The sequence below is a fragment of the Bubalus bubalis genome, chromosome 5 (genome assembly GCF_019923935.1).
Source record: "Bubalus bubalis isolate 160015118507 breed Murrah chromosome 5, NDDB_SH_1, whole genome shotgun sequence".
Lineage (NCBI taxonomy): Eukaryota > Metazoa > Chordata > Mammalia > Artiodactyla > Bovidae > Bubalus > Bubalus bubalis.
The window spans coordinates 61,832,414-61,850,913 of NC_059161.1; the positions used below are offsets into that span (position 1 = coordinate 61,832,414).

The following is an 18,500-nucleotide window of genomic DNA, read 5'->3' on the forward strand; positions in this document are numbered from 1 at the left end:
TTTTCTAGGATAAAATTTCTGACTCTTTAATGATAATTTAATTTAGTTCTTATTTGTTTTAATTTGTCAGTTGTTAGATACTTTGACTTGTATCAATGGTTGTTTTCAGATTACTGTTCCTGAATCCATTCAAACTAATTAAATATTGAGTTGTGGAAACAGCATTATGTAAGAATTTAAAGTTACTCTCTAACACATAGTTTCAAAATACCTGTAGTCATTGTGTATGCATGCTCAGTTGCTCAGTCATGTCTGACTCTTTGTGACCCCATGAACTTTAGCCCACCAGGCTCCTCTGTCCATGGTATTTTCCAGGCAATACCTGGAGTGGGTTGCCATTTCCTACTCCAGTACTCATCATGTAGTTTGTTCTTTTAAAAGTATCTTAATAAACTTAAGTAATGAATTTTTACACAGCAGTGTAATTCTACATAAAGTTGTAGAATTCATTCAATGAAATGAATCCAGTTCACTATATATATTAAGACATATTTGTGAGAAAGGGAAAAGATTTCTTATAATATTTAAAACTGGATATATGTTTGCATATTATGCACTGAATACTTAGAATTATTGTTCAGTTCAGTTCAGTTCAGTTGCTCAGTCGTGTCTGACTCTTTGCAACCCCATGAATCGCAACACGCCAGGCCTCCCTGTCCATCACCAACTCCCAGAGTTCACTCAGACTCACATCCATCAAGTCCAGTGATGCCATCCAGCCATCTCATTCTCTGTCGTCCCCTTCTCTTCCTGCCCCCAATCCCTCCCAGCATCAGAGTCCTTTCCAATGAGTCAACTCTTCTCATGAGGTGGCCAAAGTACTGGAGTTTCAGCTTCAGCATCATTCCCTCCAAAGAAATCCCAGGGCTGATCTCCTTCAGAATGTACTGGTTGGATCTCCTTGCAGACCAAGGGACTCTCAAGAGTCTTCTCCAACACCACAGTTTAAAAGCATCAATTCTTCGGCGATCAGCCTTCTTCACAGTCCAACTCTCACATCCATACTTGTTAGGAGTCACTAAAGAAAAACTACTCCATTTTTAAACTGCTGTATTTTTTACTGTCTCAAAAAGTTGACTATAGTCTTCCCATTTTTATTAGATTAATTTCAATTTGGAAATACTTGGTCAGATGATATTTTATTGACTAGTAATGACTTATGGTTCTCATTTAAATGTTTTATGTTCATTCACATAATAAACTGACTTCACTTACAGAAGTGGTGAAAGTGAAAGCTTTCAAAAAATTCAGAATAGCATCTATTTAACATGTCTAATATTTTCCAAATGGAAAGAACAAACTGCACCAGACTTGACACTAGACTTAACTGCAGAATTATTCTCTTAATATTGGTGGGGGAAATATCTTTAACTATCATCAAAAAAATAGTATGCTGAGTTCCCCTAAGTGTGAAGAAAATTTGGCATAGTGAGGCTATCTGTTATGTATTTGAATGTGTCACCAGTAAGTGTGATTTCTGATGGAGAGAACTATTAATGCTTCAGATTGTTGCCAAACATAATATGAAGAACCACTTACTCAGACACCTGATCTTTAGAATGCAGCATCGTTTGTAACAATTTTAACGCTAACTAAGTACACTTTGATGAGACAGCATTTAATAAAATGCTCATTAATTTCATCATTAGCAAGGGTATGCTAAGAAGTAAGCCAGTTTCTTATGTCACGCCCAATTAGCATCCCATGCTAGTAATCCCATTAGTATTGTTGAATTCACTAATGGAAAAACTAATGGGCATGCTACCAGGGCACATTAATTGGGCACGACACCAGTTCTGGTTTTAATTATTAAACTACGATAATGAAATGTGTGTTTGTAAAATATTAAACTGTTGAAATTGGGTTGAAGAAAATAAAAGAATATGTAGAAAGAAAGAGTTATATGGAAAGTCAACTTGTAAAGATTTGAGAACTTATCAAAATGGTCATATTTCTAGCTGATTGAGTTGCCTTTAAAAGTTAGGGTATTGTCCATGTGAGAAGCAAACCCTCCCCTACTCATGGGAAATTAAAAGCTCTTTTTTGGTAATATGAAATCCTGTATGTCATACATGTTGTCATCCTCTGTATGAGGCCTGACAGGAGCCAATTAAATGCATAGAATGGACAGGGTATGTTGCTGAAGCTATTTTAGAGGAATATAAATAAACGTTTTATTGACAATGGTGTGATTAATACTGTACTTTTGTGATATTAAACCATCACCATATTACATCAGATAATTGTCAGTTTTATCAGTTTTGAAAACCAGTATAGCAAAATAATTAGAATTTGGTGAAACATTCCAAGTAATTTAAACATTTATTTTGTAATATTTTATCCAATCTTTTTTTGGTTTTGTTTTTAAAATATTGTATTGATTGAAGTTAATTATTTCTAAGGGCCTTCTCTGGCGGTTCAGCTGGTAAAGAACCTGCCTGCCAATGCAGGAGGCACAAGAGACACAGGTTTGTTCCCTGGTTTGGGAAGATCCCCTGGAGAAGGAAATGGTAACCCACTCCAGTATTCTTGCTTGGAAAATTCTATGGACAGAGGAGCCTGGCAGGCTACAGTCCCATGGGGTTGCAAAGAGTTGGACATGACTGAGGACGCTCACACAATTATTGCTAAGGAGATCTACTTTGTTAAGAAAGAAAGCAAAAATTGTTTTCCTTTAGAAGGTTTGGAGTAATTTTCTGTTTTTTTTTTTCTTTAATCATAGTAGTTTTAAATGATGATGGTGAAAGTGAAAAGTGAAAGTGAAGTCGCTCAGTCATGTCCGACTCTTTGCCACCCCATGGATGGTAACCTACCAGGCTCCACGGTCCATGCGATTTTCCAGGCAAGAATACTGGAGTGGGCTGCCATTTCCTTCTTCAGGGGATCTTCCCAACCTAGGGATCGAACCCAGGTCTCCTGCATTGCAAACAGATGCTTTACCATCTGAGCCACTAGGGAAGCTCAAATGATGATGGTAGCAAAGTTGAAATATCTTTTACTTAGTCTTATGTGTTCACTAACATTAAAAAACGTACCATTGTGCTAACCATGATATACATGGCCCCAAACTGTTAAGATGAAAGGGATCTCTTCTCTTTATTTTCTTATCCTCACTTCCTCTGAGCTAATCTCTAAATACCTGCCATTTCCTGATTTTATCCATTTAGGAACTCATTTTTAAATCGGATACTATTACCTTAAGCAAAAGTGCACATGCTTGATTTTAGATTACAAATCACTGAGTACTAAGTTTAACCACAATACTTATGTTAAAGGTATTAGCAACTAGTTTTTTAATTTAAATGTTTTATTTTATATTGGCGTATAGCCAGTTTACAATGTTGTGGTAGTGTTGGGTAGACAGCAAAGAGACTCACCCATACATGTACATCTGTCTATTCTCCTCCAAACTTCCCTCACCCCATGCTGCCCACTCACATGGGGCAGAGCTCCATGTGCTGTACAGTAGGTCCTTGGTTATCATTTTTAAATACAGCAGTGTGTGCATACCTGTCCCAGACTCCCTAACTATCCCTTTCCCTCATGCTTCCCCCCTGACAACAATAAATTCATTCTCTAAGTCTGTGAGTCTGTTTTGTAAATAAGCTCATTGGTATAATTTCTTTTTAGATTCTACACATAAGGGATATTGTACTATATTTTTCTTTCTCCATCTTTCTTCACTCAATATGATAACCTCTAGTAACTAATTTTTAAAGCGAATCTAATTCCTTCTTGGTATTCATCGTGTAGTGAAGGTAAAAGAAACTAACTTGCCACACATTTTACTATCTTTAGAGCAGAATAATTTTAATGGTACTATATTAGTTTCAAAGTCTTGTCTTTTTCATATTTCTGGCCCCAAATTTAAAATATTAGAATAGAAAATTCACTACCTTTTGTTTGAGTATAGCTACTTATGTTTGAGTATAGTTACTCAAAATCCAAGTGTACTTATAAGAGATTTTCATTCTGAAGAGTTCTTTTCAGATTTGAGCCTCATGGTAATGCAGAAGTACATCAGAGAAATGCCAGAATGATGTATCAACTTTAACTTTGAGTTTCTGTTTGAAATGTGTACATGCTTGCCTCAGGATTGTGTTGAAATTTGTAAATTGGTTTCTAACAAATATACATGTATGAGTAACATGTATATAAAGATGCTTCCTCCTTGGAAAAAAAGCTATGACCAACCTAGACAGCATGTTAAAAAGCAGAGATGTTACTTTGCCAACAAAGGTCCATCTAGTCAAAGCTTTGGTTTTTCCAGTGGTCATGTACGGATGTGAGAGTTGGACCATAAAGAAAACTGAGCACTGAAGAATTGATGCTTTTGAACTGTGGTGTTGGAGAAGACTCTGGAGAGTCCCTTGGGCTACAAGGAGATCAAACCAGTCAATCCTAAAGGAAATCAGTCCTGAATATTCATCGGAAGGACTGATGCTGAAGGTTCAACTCCAGTACTTGGCCACCTGATGCAAAGAACTGACTCATTAGAAAAGACCCTGATGCTGGGAAAGATTGAAGGCAGGAGGAGAAGGGGGCGACAGAGGATGAGATGGTTGGATGGCATCACCAACTCAATGGACATGAGTTTGAGCAAGCTCAGGGAATTGGTGATGGACAGGAAAGCCTGGCATGCTGTAGTCCATGGGGTCGCAAAGAGTCAGACATGACTGAATGAATGAACTGATTGAACTGACCGAACATGTATATTTACTCACTGATTTTTTTTTTACTTATTAATTCCCTTAAGGGGTCTGCAGTGGAAGTTACCACAACTAATGATGATGGTAAACAATATAGTGATGGCAAATGGCATGAGATAATTGCTATTAGGCATCAAGGTTTGGGCCAAATCACACTTGATGGGCTGTTCACAGGTAAGAGCTTCCTTGACAAATATAAATGCCTCTATTGATATGCTGATGTTGCCATACTCCTCTATGTTTTTATTTCTTCATCTCTTTTTTCACCTGTTTATCCCTTCTTCATCTAAATTGCTGTTGATTTTGCTTTTGGGGTGTTCTTAAAATGATGAAATCTTGGCAACTATTTTCTCCTCTATGCAGGGTTCAATAAAGCAAAAATAAGAGCAAAGTCATCATTATCAACTTTGTGTCATTTTCAGGTCTTTACAATTTGCAAAGGCTCTTACTTAGTTTTGCTTTACTTTTACTTGCAAAGAGGGAAGTCATTGGAGAATTTTGAAAGGAGGATGACATGATATGACTTCTTTCTTTAAAATTAACACTCTGGGTACTCTTTGGGGGATAAATTTTAAGGGGAACAAAGATGGAAGTATGGACCTAAGACAAATAGATGTTTCTCCAGCAAAGATGGGTTTATTCAGAATCAGCAAAGAATTTCAGTTCAGAGTCTGCAATCTTTTTTTTTTTTTTTGTACATATTTTTTAATTTATTTTTTTAATTGAAATATAATTGGTTTACAGAGTTTGTTGTTTTCTATCAAAGCTCAACATGAATCAGCCATAGATATACATATATCTCCTCCCTTTTGAACCTCCATCCCCATTCCACCTCTCTAGGTTATACAGAGCCCCTGTTTGAGTTTCTGAGCCATACAGCAAATTTCCATTGGCTATCTATTTTATGTATGGTAATTAAGTTTCCATATTACTCTTTCCATACATCTCACCCTCTGCTCCCTTCTCCCCATGTCCGTACATCCATTCTCTATGTCTGTTCCTCCATTGCTGCCCTGTAAATAAATTCTTAACTACCATTTTTCTATATTCCATATATATGTGTTAGAATATGATATTTGTCTTTCTCTTTCTGACTCACTTCACTCTGTATAATAGGTTCTAAGTTCATCCACCTCATCAGAACTGACTCAAATGTATTCCTTTTTTGGCTGAGTAATATTCCATTGTGTATATGTACCACAACTTCTTTATCCATTCATTTGTTGATGGGCATCTAGGTTGCATTCTTGGTGCCATATGTAGCCCCCATACAGCAATGGAAGATAAACTCTTTTATAGAGTGGAAAAGGAAGTTTGAAGAGCTGAAGTAAACAAGCATGTGTCTTTTCATTGGCCAAGCCATTGCCAAGAAAGAAGAGTCTTCTTCCTGTTAGACTTGTCACATGAGAGCTCCTCTTTCTGGCCTTCCAGATCTATTTAATTGAGGTTTCTTTTTGTTATTTTTTTATATTTCCCCTCCCTTGATCAAGATTTCTCTTTCAGAGTACCACTGATCAAGAGTCAGGTTTTCTAGTTTCAATGGCTTTTTTCCCCTTAACTTCAGGAACTACCTTTCCTGAGTATGGTATCTTGCATCAGAGAGGAATAGCACAGAATGGGAAATTACTGAATTCATATTTGAGTAGCAAGGGGAAGTAGGAGGGAGAACTCTCAGACCGTTTGTATCTACAGTCCTTGTTCTGTATTATCAAGATCAAGGACACTGGAGACGATCTGAAGCATTATGTCATCACCAATGTTTAGCAATAAATTTCCAACAGACTTGGTTCAACCATCTTCAGGAAGTCGCCTCATCAGATGTCGTCTGCTTCAGTTATGGGAAATAATTACTTTTATATCACCAGATTATTTGAGGTTCCTTCAGAATTTGGAGCTTTATTTAGGCTTGTCACCTGAGTCTAGGAATCTATTCCTTGGACTCTCGTGGCACAAGCCTTGCTTAGCAATACCTGATGAGGCTTCTCTCGTGAGGTTGAAGAAAGTTCTTCTGGAGGTATCTTTTCTAATAGATAAAATATTCAGGTTGGAAAGTCTTCCTCTCTTGAGAGCACAGTATAAAAAGATTGCTCTACCTAAACATGGTTATTTTTAATAGGAGAAATTTGGCCTTCACATTATTGGAATATCTCTCCTTTTTCAGTTGGAGGCCAAAAAAGCAGGAACCAAATGTGCTGGGTGTCCTGCAACTGTTTCAAAGGGTGAGAATTTTTGAGTTCCAAAAAGTGTGGATCTGAGATTTAGAGGGACCAATAGCAATGCTTTGGGCCAAAGTACTTGTAGGACCTCTACTAATTTTGCCAGTTGAGTATTAATAATGCCATTACTGTGATCAGCTGAACCGCAGGATTGAGAGTGGTAAGCACAGTGAAAATGTTGTAAAACTGCCAAACAGCACAATCTTGTTGAAGTACTTGGACAGTAAAATAGGTTCCTCAATCACTATTAAGTGTGCCTAGATATAAGAGTAGCCCTTGTTCTGATATCAGTTGCCCTAAATATCCTGGTTTTGGGCAAACTGCAATATTTCTTTGGTGACCTTATGTCCCTTTAAGGCTAACAGCTTTAGTAAGTGGTTGCTGTCTTCCTGTGAGCAGGCTTAAGAAGATCAAAGAGGCAAATCATTCACACATGCAACAGAGTAGACCTATAGGGAACTTTATATCATCTAGATCAACCTTTAGGTTTTACAAGAAATAAGAAGGACTCAGTAAAACCCTGAAGCATTACTGTCCAGGTGAATTGTTTTTCTTCCCAAGTAGAGGTAAAAAGATTCTGGCTAGTTCATCAAGTGTAATACTGAAGAATTCACTGAATAAATCAATTGCAGTAAAGAATTTGCTTCCAGTAGGAATAGATGTTAGACCATCTGAAGGTTAGGAACATCAGGGTGTCAGGGAGTAACAATGTTGAGGTCCTGGACAAACCTCCACTCTGCCCTTAGGTTTTCTCACAGATGAAATGGCATCATTACAGGAAATAGTATGCAGATAATAAAGCCTTGAGCCTTGTAATCTATTATAGACTTTATGCCTTGAAGGGCTTCTATACGTATAGGGTATTGATTAATTCTGGGAAGAGATTTTGAAGGATCTACTTGAATCTAGATGGGAGCGGGCATGCTGTGAATTTTGCCAATGTCAGTTGGAGATTTTGCCCATAAGGATAGTGGAGACTGATTCAGTAGGGACAAATGATCAGTGTTTCCAAAACCATTTCTAGAACTGTCAAAGACAGAACAAATAAAAGATGCCAAAGGGTTATTTAATTCAACTGGCTGTTTATTTTGATGACTACTCTGAAATTCAAGAAATATTGCTCCCTTTTGGAACATTAGCAATAGTAATCGTCCCTAATAAATGGGTAGGGACAGAGGAACTAAGGAGAAAAAGGCATGTATCTCTCAAAGGGCCTAAAGGAAAGGGAATAGGTCCCAGAGACAAGAACCTCTTTAGATTTGTTAGCGATCCTCACTGTTTGAACTGTTTTACGACTCGGAGGCAGAGGGTTCTTTACAGTCGTGAGGTAATTATAGCCCAGAGTATATGACTGGTGTCAGGACTAGAAGAGATTCAACCCCAATCTTAAGAAACGTTTCCCTAAGCTGATTAAGATGGAGGATTAGGAGGAGCCCCTGTAGTTCCTCAGAGGCCATTGGTGAGTAGTGGGAGGTGGCTGGAAAGGTTTTTATAAAATTTTATTAGAGATAACTACACTCATTGGTTATGTATTGTCTACGACTGCTTGAGGCTGTATGGTCTACAGACTAAAATACATACTACCTGACTCTTTCCGGAAGAGTTTTGCTAAACCCTAATGTAGAGCATGACTGTGAGGTTTGGGACTTGAGCAACTGGAAGAATGTAACTGGCATAACTAGGTTGGCAAGCTAGTTGGAGAAGCAGATTCAGAGAGAAATGTCCAGAGTTTGGTTTGAACATGTTAAGTGTTAGGTACCTATGAGGCATCCAAGTGGAAATATCATGCCGAGTCCTGGATCCCAGTACATTTAGAGAGGAGTTCCAGATTAGAGATAAAAATGGGGAGTTACCAGCTTAGGATGTATTTAAAGCCACAGTCCCAGATATAAGTAGGGATAATTAGAGTGGTTTGGGCTCTGGGGGAAAAAATGCCATTCTCACAAAGAATGATGGAGTTAGTTAGGAATTTCTAAATTTTCTAAATTTCTAACATTTCTCTCTGAATGTGCTTCTCCAACTAGGTTGCCCACCCTACTTATGCCAGTTACATTCTTCCAGTTGCTCAAGACCCAAACCTTGCAGTCATGCTCTACATTAGGGCTTAGTAAAACTCTTCTGGAAAGAGCCAGATAGTATGTATTTTAACAGGAGATTTGCATTGGTATGCAGCACACAGAAGGACCCTGGCCCTTTCAGAGTTCTCACAGGTGTCTAGCTCTCTCTTCATCCTTTTAGAGGATTTATGGTATTTATGCAGGTGGTAAGGAGATCTGGGAACAGACGAGGTCTGGGTTATTCTAACATCAAGATGTTGGGATGATAATTAAGAATCAGTGAAGAAAAGTGACCAATAGCAGAGAACCAGGAGGAAAGTGCATCCAGAAGCACAAGGAAGGGTTTAATCATTCATTAAATTTGTAGAATAGATTGTCCTGCTGAAGTTCTCATCTGCTTTTCCATCCACAGGCTCTTCAGCCACCATGAATGGTGGTACTGTTATTGGAGAGAACACAGGAGTGTTTGTGGGTGGGCTGCCACAGGGTTACACCATCCTCAGAAAGGATTCTGGTGAGTTTGGGGAAAGTATAGAATTTATATGTGTCTCCATAATTGGGGCTCCCCTGGTGGCACAGCGGTAAAGAATCCTCCTGCAATTTAGGAGATGTGGGTTCCATCTGTGGGTCAGGAAGATCCTCTAGGGAAGGAAATGGCAACCTGTTCAGTATTCTTGCCTGAGAAATCCCATGGACAGAGGAGCCTGGCAGGCTACAGTCCATAGGGTTGTAAAAAGTCAGACATGACTTAGTGAATGAACACCACCACAATTTAGTGTAGAATCAAACTATATCATTTTAAAGTATGGATAATTATATTATTTTCTACCTCATGCTGTATTTCCTACATCACTATGTCAAAAATTTCCTTTAGATCTCTTATTTTCTAAAGGAACCATGTATTATTTATATTTAAATTCTTAGAACCCAGTTCTTGATATATCAAAGAAGGTAATTAAACTTTTGCTGAAATACATTATACTAATTTAAGTCAAAGTTTTATAATTTGGGGGTCAAAGGTATGAAAAACTTTGAATTTTCATGAGGGATATGTTTAAATTCTCTAGACTTATTTTAGTTACCTCCTTAGAAATACCTGTAGAGAGTGGAGAGTTTTCATTTGGTCCCTCTAGACTGGTGGTGAAATCTCCTGAAAGCATTCATGCACACACGCATACACACGCACACACACACACGCACGCACGCACACTGAAAGAGAGAGTTATTTTCCCATCAAGCATGCTTCTTAGGTGACATGAGTGGTAAAGAATCTGCCTGCCAATGCAGGAGACGCAAGAGACACGGGTTCGATCCCTGGTTTGGGGAGATACCCAAGAGTGGGAAATGTTAACCCACTCCAGCATTCTTGCCTGGACAATTCCATGGAGCCTAGCAGACTACATTCCATGGGGTCGCAAAGAGCTGGACACAACTGAGCCACTCACACACACATACACACACTCACATACACACATGCTTCTTGGCTCTGGTACATGCAGGAACCAGGAGGAGAGCATACCCCAGTACCAACTACCCCTCTTGTAGAGGACATCACTCCATTATAAATAAATCCTTTGGCATTGTGCATATAAACTGACTTTGTGGAACACTGATCACTGGTAAATACCTTCCCAGGGTTCAGGTCGTGAACTCAAAAGCTGAGAATTCAGCTTCGCACTGACCTGTAGGGACATTGCCGTACGAAACGCAACCTCAGCTCCAGGTGCCTTCTTGCCCTCTCTACTTTTTTATTTTTTTGCTCTCTAATTCGATTATCTGCTCACTTTTTCTCTTTCCCAACCCCTTATGACCACCCTTTTACTGTGTTCATAAGCCCCACACTTACTTGGTCTGGGGAGTTCAAAAAGTAAGTGTAACATTATATTAATGCCTAACAATTTGTGGCTCAGATGGAAAAGAATCTGCCTGCAATGTGAGAGAACTACGTTCCATTCCTGGATTGGGAAGATGCCCTGGAGAAGGGAATAGCTACCCACTCCACTATTCTTGACTGGAGTATCCCCAGGGACAGAACAGCCTGGTGGGCTACTGTCAATGTGGTCACAAAGAGTTGGACACAACTGAGTGACTAAGTGCACACATTGCTTTACTTGTATAGCAGACTGGGTTCATAATGCTGAGGGTACTAAATTATAAAATATAGATTGTATAGATAGACTTGCTTTAAATCTTGCTTTTAAAATGTGTTATATTGTCCCGGTCATTCATTGGAAGGACTGATGCTGAGGCTGAAACTCCAATACTTTGGCCACCTCATGCAAAGAGCTGACTCATTGGAAAACACCCTAATGCTGGGAAGGATTGGGGGCAGGAGGAGAAGGGGACGACAGAGGATGAGATGGCCGGATGGCATCACCGACTCGATGCACATGAGTTTGGGTGAACTCTGGGAGTTGGTGAAGGACAGGGAAGCCTGGCGTGCTATGGTTCATGGGGTGGCAAAGAGTCAGACACGACTGAGCAACTGAACTGAACTGAACAGAATTGCACTTTTATTTTATTTATTTATTTAATTTTATTTTATTTTTAAACCTGAAACACTGTATTAGTTTTGCCAAACATCAAAACGAATCCACCACAGGTATACATGTGCTCCCCATCCTGAACCCTCCTCCCTCCTCCCTCCCCACACCATCCCTCTGGGTCGTCCCAGTGCACCAGCCCCAAGCATCCAGTATCCTGCATTGAACCCTGACTGGCACTTTTATTTTTAAGACCAGAAGCAGATGAAATCTCCTTGTTTATTCAAGACGCAATGATCTTGCTATTACTATAAAACCAAGGTTTTTGTGCAAACATCTCTTTCTCCAGATAAGATGACTCTTGAACTAGAGCATAGCATACCAATTATTAGCACTTACCATAGCTTTTGGCATGGGTGTTTATGTGAGTTATTAAGAAGTTTGTCAGAAGAAGGCAGTGAGACCTATAGCCTCTTTCTTTTATTTTAATGGCACATCAAATTAATTGCATGAAAAAAATTTCTCACAGTACATATTTCTTGATATCTATCAACCCCTGCAGACATAGTCCAAAAGGGTTTTGTGGGCTGTCTCAAGGATGTGTATTTCATGAAGAATTATAATCCTTCTGCTACTTGGGAGCGTCTGGTTTGGCAGAGTTCTGAAGAGCAAACCAATGTGCATAACGACTGGGAGGGCTGCCCCACTTCACTCCAAGAGGGAGCCCAGTTTCTAGGGACAGGTAAGAGTCTAAAACAGACATTGGTCATTGCTTAACTTGTATGTTCTATCTTTGGTATAATTTAGTCTCCCCGATCTGATGATTTTGACCTTATATGAACCTACTGTCACAGAAACACCTAGTTATGCCATGATGCCCATACACATATTTTCAATGTCGGAATATATACTATAAATTGTAAGATTCATAAATACATATTCATGTGTAAGATCTCTGACAGTTTTGAATTTACATATGATAATGGCGCTAATGTCTATTTGTAAGTCCACTGTTTTACTTAGAATATAGTTTTCCTTAGATGTTTCAAAGGAATTTTGTTTTGTCAGGCTAATCTGTATAATATTTGTTGCATCCCATTATACAGACCAGTAGTTTTCCTAAGAGTAAAATTTCAGCTATGTAATGGGGTAAGTAGGTCCTTAAGGGAGAGCTAGAGAATATAACCATCATCATCGCCATTGCTCCAAAGGCTGTGGAGAAGGGGAGGTGAAGTGTCCCCAGCATAACCCCAACCTACAGTCTCTGTCTAGCAGCCACTCAGGGTAAGCATTGGAAGGGAATATGGTAGCTTGACCAAACATGGCTTGTTTTTCAATAACAGCCCACTATTGCCTGCTACATTTATGGCTAAATTAGTTAGATATTAAGTTCGTTAGACTACCTTCAGAATAGAAAGTTAAATAATATCATACTTTGTATACTTTTTCATTGTTTTTTCTCACCACTGTCATTTGTCAGATTTTCTCTTATGCCAATGCAACTTATTGTTACTAGTTACATATTAGTAAAACAGTAATAGTCTTAATTTTACATGGATCACTGCCTTTTCATGGCAAAGGGGCTTGTATAACTCAATGAAGCTATGAGTCATGCCATGCAGGGTCACCCAAGTTGGACGGGTTGTAGTGAAGAGTTCTGACAAAACGTGATCCACTAGAGGAGGAAATGGCAAACCACTCCAGTATATTTGCCATGAGAACCTCAGGAACTGTATAAAAAGACAAAAAAAGAAAAAGAAAAAGAAAATATGACACCAAAAGATGAGCCTCCCAGGTTGGAAGTTGTCCAATATGCTATTTGGAAAGAACAGAGGACAATTACTAATAGCTCCAGAAAGAATGAAGCAGCTGGGCCAAAGCAGAAATGATGCTCACTTGTGGATGTGTCTGTGATGAAAGTAAAATCCAATGCTGTATAGAACAGTGCTGCATAGGAACCTCGAATGTTAGGACCATGAATCAAGGTAAATTGGATGTGGTCAAGCAGGAAATGGGCTTCCCTGGTGAATCAATGGGTAAAGAATCCACCTGCAATGAGGGAGACCTGGGATCGATCCCTGGGTTCAGAAGATACCCTGGAGAAGATCCCCTGGAGAATGGCTACCCACTCCAGTATTCTGGCCTGGAGAATTCCATGGACAGTATAGTCCATGGGGTCACAAGGAGTCAGACACGACTGAGCAACTCTCACTTCACTTCACTTCAAGCAGGAGATGGCAAGAATAAACATCAACATCTTAGGAATCAGTGAACTAAAATGGATGTGAATGGGTGAATTTAATTCAGATGGCCATTATATCTTCCATTGTAGGCAAGAATCTATAGAGGAAATAGAGTAGCCCTCATAATCAACAAAAGAGTCTGAAATGCAGTACTTGGGTGCAACTTCAGAAAAGACAGAATGATTGCAGTTCGTTTCCATGGCAAGCCCTTCAACATCACAGTAATCCAAGTCTGTGCCTCAACCACCAATGCCGAAGAAGCTGAAGTTGATCAGTTCTATGAAGACCTAAAAGACCTCTTAGAACTAACACCAAAAAAAGATGTCCTGTTCATCATAAGGGATTGGAATGCAAAAGTAGGAAGTTAAGAGATACTTGGAGTAATGGGCAGGTTTGGCCTTGGAGTACAAAATGAAGCAGGGTAAAGGCTAACATAAATCTGCCAAAATAAGGCACTGATCATAGCAAACACTTTTTTTCAGCAACACAAGAGACAGGTTTACCCATGGACATCACCGAATAGTCAATACTGAAATCAGATTGATTGCATTCTTTGTAGCCAAATATGGAGAAGCTGAATACAGTCAACAGAAACAAGACCTGGAGCTGACTGTGGCTCACATCAGCAGCTTATCATAGCAAGATTCAGGCTTAAAATAAAGTGAGGAAAATGACTAGACCAGTTGGGTAAGACTTAAATTCCCTATGAATACAGTGGAGGTGACAAACACATTTAAGGGATTAGATCTAGTTAACAGAGTGCCTGAAGAACTACGGACAGAGGTTCATAATATTGTATGCTGCTGCTGCTAAGTCTCTTCAGTCGTGTCCTACTCTGTGCGACCCCATAGATGGCAGCCCACCAGGCTCCCCCGTCTCTGGGATTCTCCAGGCAAGAACACTGGAGTGTGTTGCCATTTCCTTCTCCAATGCAGGAAAGTGAAAAGTGAAAGGGAAGTCGCTCAGTCGTGTCTGACTCTTAGCGACCCCATGGACTGCAGCCTACCAGGCTCCTCCATTCATGGGATTTTCCAGGCAAGAGTACTGGAGTGGGTTGTCATTGCCTTCTCCAAATATTGAATAGGAGGCAGCAAACAAACCATCCCAAAGAAAAAGAAATGCAGGAAGGCAAAGTGGTTGTCTAAGGAGGCTTTACAAATAGCTGAGGAAAGAGAAGTGAAAAGAAAGGGAGAAAGGGAAAGGTACACCCAACTAAATGCAGAGTTCCAGAGAATAGCAAGGAGAGACAAGAAGGCCTTCTTCAGTGAAAAATGCAAAGAAATGGAGAAAAACAGCAAAAGAGAAAGACTGGAGATCTCTCCAAGAAAATTGGAATTATCAAAGGAACATTTCATTCAAAGATGGGCACAATAAAGGACAGAAATGGTAAAGACCTAATAGAAGCAGAAGAGATCAAGAAGAGATGGCAAAAATAAACAGAAGAACTGTACAAAAAGATCTTAATGACCCAGATAACCTCAATAATGTGGTTCCTCACCCAGAGCCCAACATTCTGGAGTGTGAAGTCAAGCAGGCTTTAGGAAGCACTGCTACCAATAAAGCTAGTGGAGGTGATGGAATTCCAGAAGAACTAATTAAAATCCTAAAAGATGATGCTATTAAAGTATTGCACTCAGTATGTCAGCAAATTTGGAAAACCCCACACTGGCCACAGGACTGGAAAAGGTCAATCCTCTTCCCAGTTCCCAAGAAGGGCAGTGCTAATGAAAGTTCAAACCACCAGACAAAAGCACTCATGTCCCAGACTAGTAAGATTATGCTCAAAATCCTTCAAGCTAGGCTTTAGCATTATATTAACCTAGAACTTTCAGATGTTCAAGCTGGGTTTAGAAAAGGCAGAGGAACCAGAGATCAAATTGCCAACATTCGCTGGATCATAGAGAAAGCAAGAGATTTCCAGAAAAACATCTATCTGTTTCATTTACTATGCTAAAGCCTTTGACTGTGTGGATCATAACAAACTGGAAAACTCTTAAAAAGATGGGACTACTAGACCATCTTATCTGTCTCCCAAGAAACTTGTATGCAGGTCAAGAAGCAACAGTTAGAACGTTGTATGAAACAACTGACTGGTTCAGGATTGAGAAAGGAGTACAACAAGGCTGCTTATTTTCACCCTGTTATATAACTTATACACAGAGCATGTCATGTGAAATGCCGGGCTAGATGAGTTACAAGCTGGAAACAGGATTGCTGGGAGAAATATCAGCAACTTCAGATATGCAGATGATACCATTCTAATGGCCCCAGCAAAGAAGAACTAAGAGCCTCTTGGTGATAGTGAAGGAGGAGAGTGAAAAAGCTGGCTTAAAACTAAGTATTAAAATACTGAGATCATGGCATATGGTCCCATCACTTCATGGCAAATAGATGGAGAAAAGGTGAAAGCAGTAACAGATTTCTTCTCCTTGGGCTCAAAAGTCACTGCAGATGGTGACTGCAACCATGAAATTAAAAGACGATTGCTTCTTGGCCAGAAAGCTGTGACAAACCTAGATGGTGTGTTAAAAAAAGTTAAAGACATCAGTTTGCCAACAAAGGTCCATATAGTCAAGGCTATGGTCTTTCCAGTAGTCATGTATAGATGTAAGAGTTGAATCATAAAGAAGAATTGATGCCATCAGACTGTGGTGTTGGAGAAGAGTCTTGAGAGTACCTTGGATAGCAAGGAGATCAAATAAGTCAATCTTAAAGGAAATCAAACCTAAATACTCATTGGAAGGATTGATACTTATGCTGAAGCTCCAGTACTTTGGCGACCTCATGTGAAGAGCCAACTCATTGGAAAAGACCCTGATGCTAGAAAAGATTGAAGGCAGAAGGAGAAGAGAGTGACAAAGGATGAGATGGTTGGATGGCATCGCCAGTTCAATGGACATGAACTTGGGCAAACTCCGGGAGATGGTGAGGGGCAGGGAAGCCTGGCTTGCTGTAGTCCACAGGGTCACGGAGAGTCAGACATGACTTAGCGACTGAACCACAACAGCAAAATAGTCTTAATTGTCCATGAATTAGTAAATTGCTTCCTCTTAAAAGATATGTGAAGTTCATTCTTCCACTTCTTTACAGTTACAAGGTGATTTTCTTGACATTGATCTGCATCTTCTTTTGTAAGAGATTTATTAAATGACAGAATATGACCTGAGGTTGTCTTATGACCCCCTAAAGAAGCTAACAGTATTGCTCTGCGCATGCTAATTTGCACATGTCGTTTTCTCTAAAGGGTTCCTGGAGCTTTATCCATACTTGTTTCATGGTGGAATGGACTTTGAAATTTCTTTTAAGTTCAGAACTGACCAACTGAATGGATTGCTGCTTTTCATTTACAACAAAGATGGACCTGATTTTCTTGCTGTATGTGAATTGATTTATTTAAATTTATTTTATAATGTTAGATGCAGTTTTAAGATCAACAAACCGTGTGTTAACATTATATGTGATTTCAATTTCTTTTCAAATTCATTTTTGTTTTTATTTTTTTCCCCCACATTATTTTCACTTTTGGAGTCCTATGAAACATTTGTATTTTAGGGTCATGATTTTTTAAATGACCATTATACTTTTAAGATTATAATTTTAACAAAACATCCTAAATATAAGGAATTAATAAAATTTAATTTAGTTCCCTTATATATGAAAAATGTTTATTACCTTTTTATAATGTCAAAATATATGTATATTTATTTAATATTATATACACATATACATAAAATAAAATACAATATTATAAGAAACACTCATGAACTTACCACCAAAGGACTAAAATATTATCACATTTTTGCACCCACCTCTAGAGTTTCTCTTGGCCCATTTCCCTAGCTCCCTCTAGAGGTAATATGTAATCATAATTTTGTGTTTATTATCCATTTGCATTTTTATAGTTTGGACACTGTGAGTGAATGCATAAAAATCCTTGTTTTTGAAATTTTGTAAAAGTGGTATTATACTCTATCCTTAGGCAATTGTTTTAGCCCTTGACTTTGTTTCTGAGTTATTCAAGTTATTCATTTTTCATGTCTGAGTAATATATCTCTTCTACTTTCAGTGAGGTAGTGGTTATTCCATGTTTTTGCTATCATGAATAAGGCTACTATGAACATTTTATAGGATGTACTTCATACACCAGAAGGGTGAACTTTTAGTTGAAGATATTAGTAAAAAGAATATGGGCTTTTGGTGTCAGACAAATGACAGAAAGATAGTTATTTTTCTCTATTATACAAAATCTTCCAAAATTTTTCTTTTACATACCTGGCAGAACTAAAACTTTCTCTTTTCCCCAGAATAATTTTACCTAATTTAGTACCTTTTTCTAAGTCTAATCTGCTCAAACATGTTCCTGTGCCATTGAAGGCATTAATTATCCTGCTGAAGATTCTCCATGACTCTTACTTCCAAAAACCTTACTTCAAACTTTTCCCAGTTCTTAGGGAACAAAAGGTATATCCTGTCTCTGATGTCATTGAACCCCATTCCAGTCTTATTTATAACATTACCAAATGTTTGCCTAAAGGCTTCCCAGGTGGCACAGTGGTAACGAATCTGCCTGCCAATGCAGGAGATAAAAGAGATGCAGGTTCGATCTCTGGTTGGGAATATCCTCTGAAGTAGGAAATGGTAACTTGCTCCAGTATTCTTGCCTGGACGATTCCATGAACAGAGGATCCTGACAGGCTACAGTTTATAGAGTCGCAAAGAGTTGGACACAACTGAAGGATTGAGGACACACAGCTTGCTTGCCTCTGCTATTAAGACAGTGTAATTCTTGGGA

General features: G+C 38.8%; 1 protein-coding gene across 1 annotated transcript in view; it reads left to right on the top strand.

The window, feature by feature from the left end:
- Positions 1-18,500, top strand: part of USH2A (usherin) — a 940,802-nt gene that overhangs the window by 403,558 nt on the left and 518,744 nt on the right. Inside the window, exons 25-28 of the mRNA XM_044943197.2 lie at positions 4,757-4,883; positions 9,395-9,496; positions 12,028-12,207; positions 16,953-17,083. Coding sequence (XP_044799132.2) covers positions 4,757-4,883; positions 9,395-9,496; positions 12,028-12,207; positions 16,953-17,083 — 540 coding nt within the window. The remainder of the gene's footprint in view (positions 1-4,756; positions 4,884-9,394; positions 9,497-12,027; positions 12,208-16,952; positions 17,084-18,500) is intronic.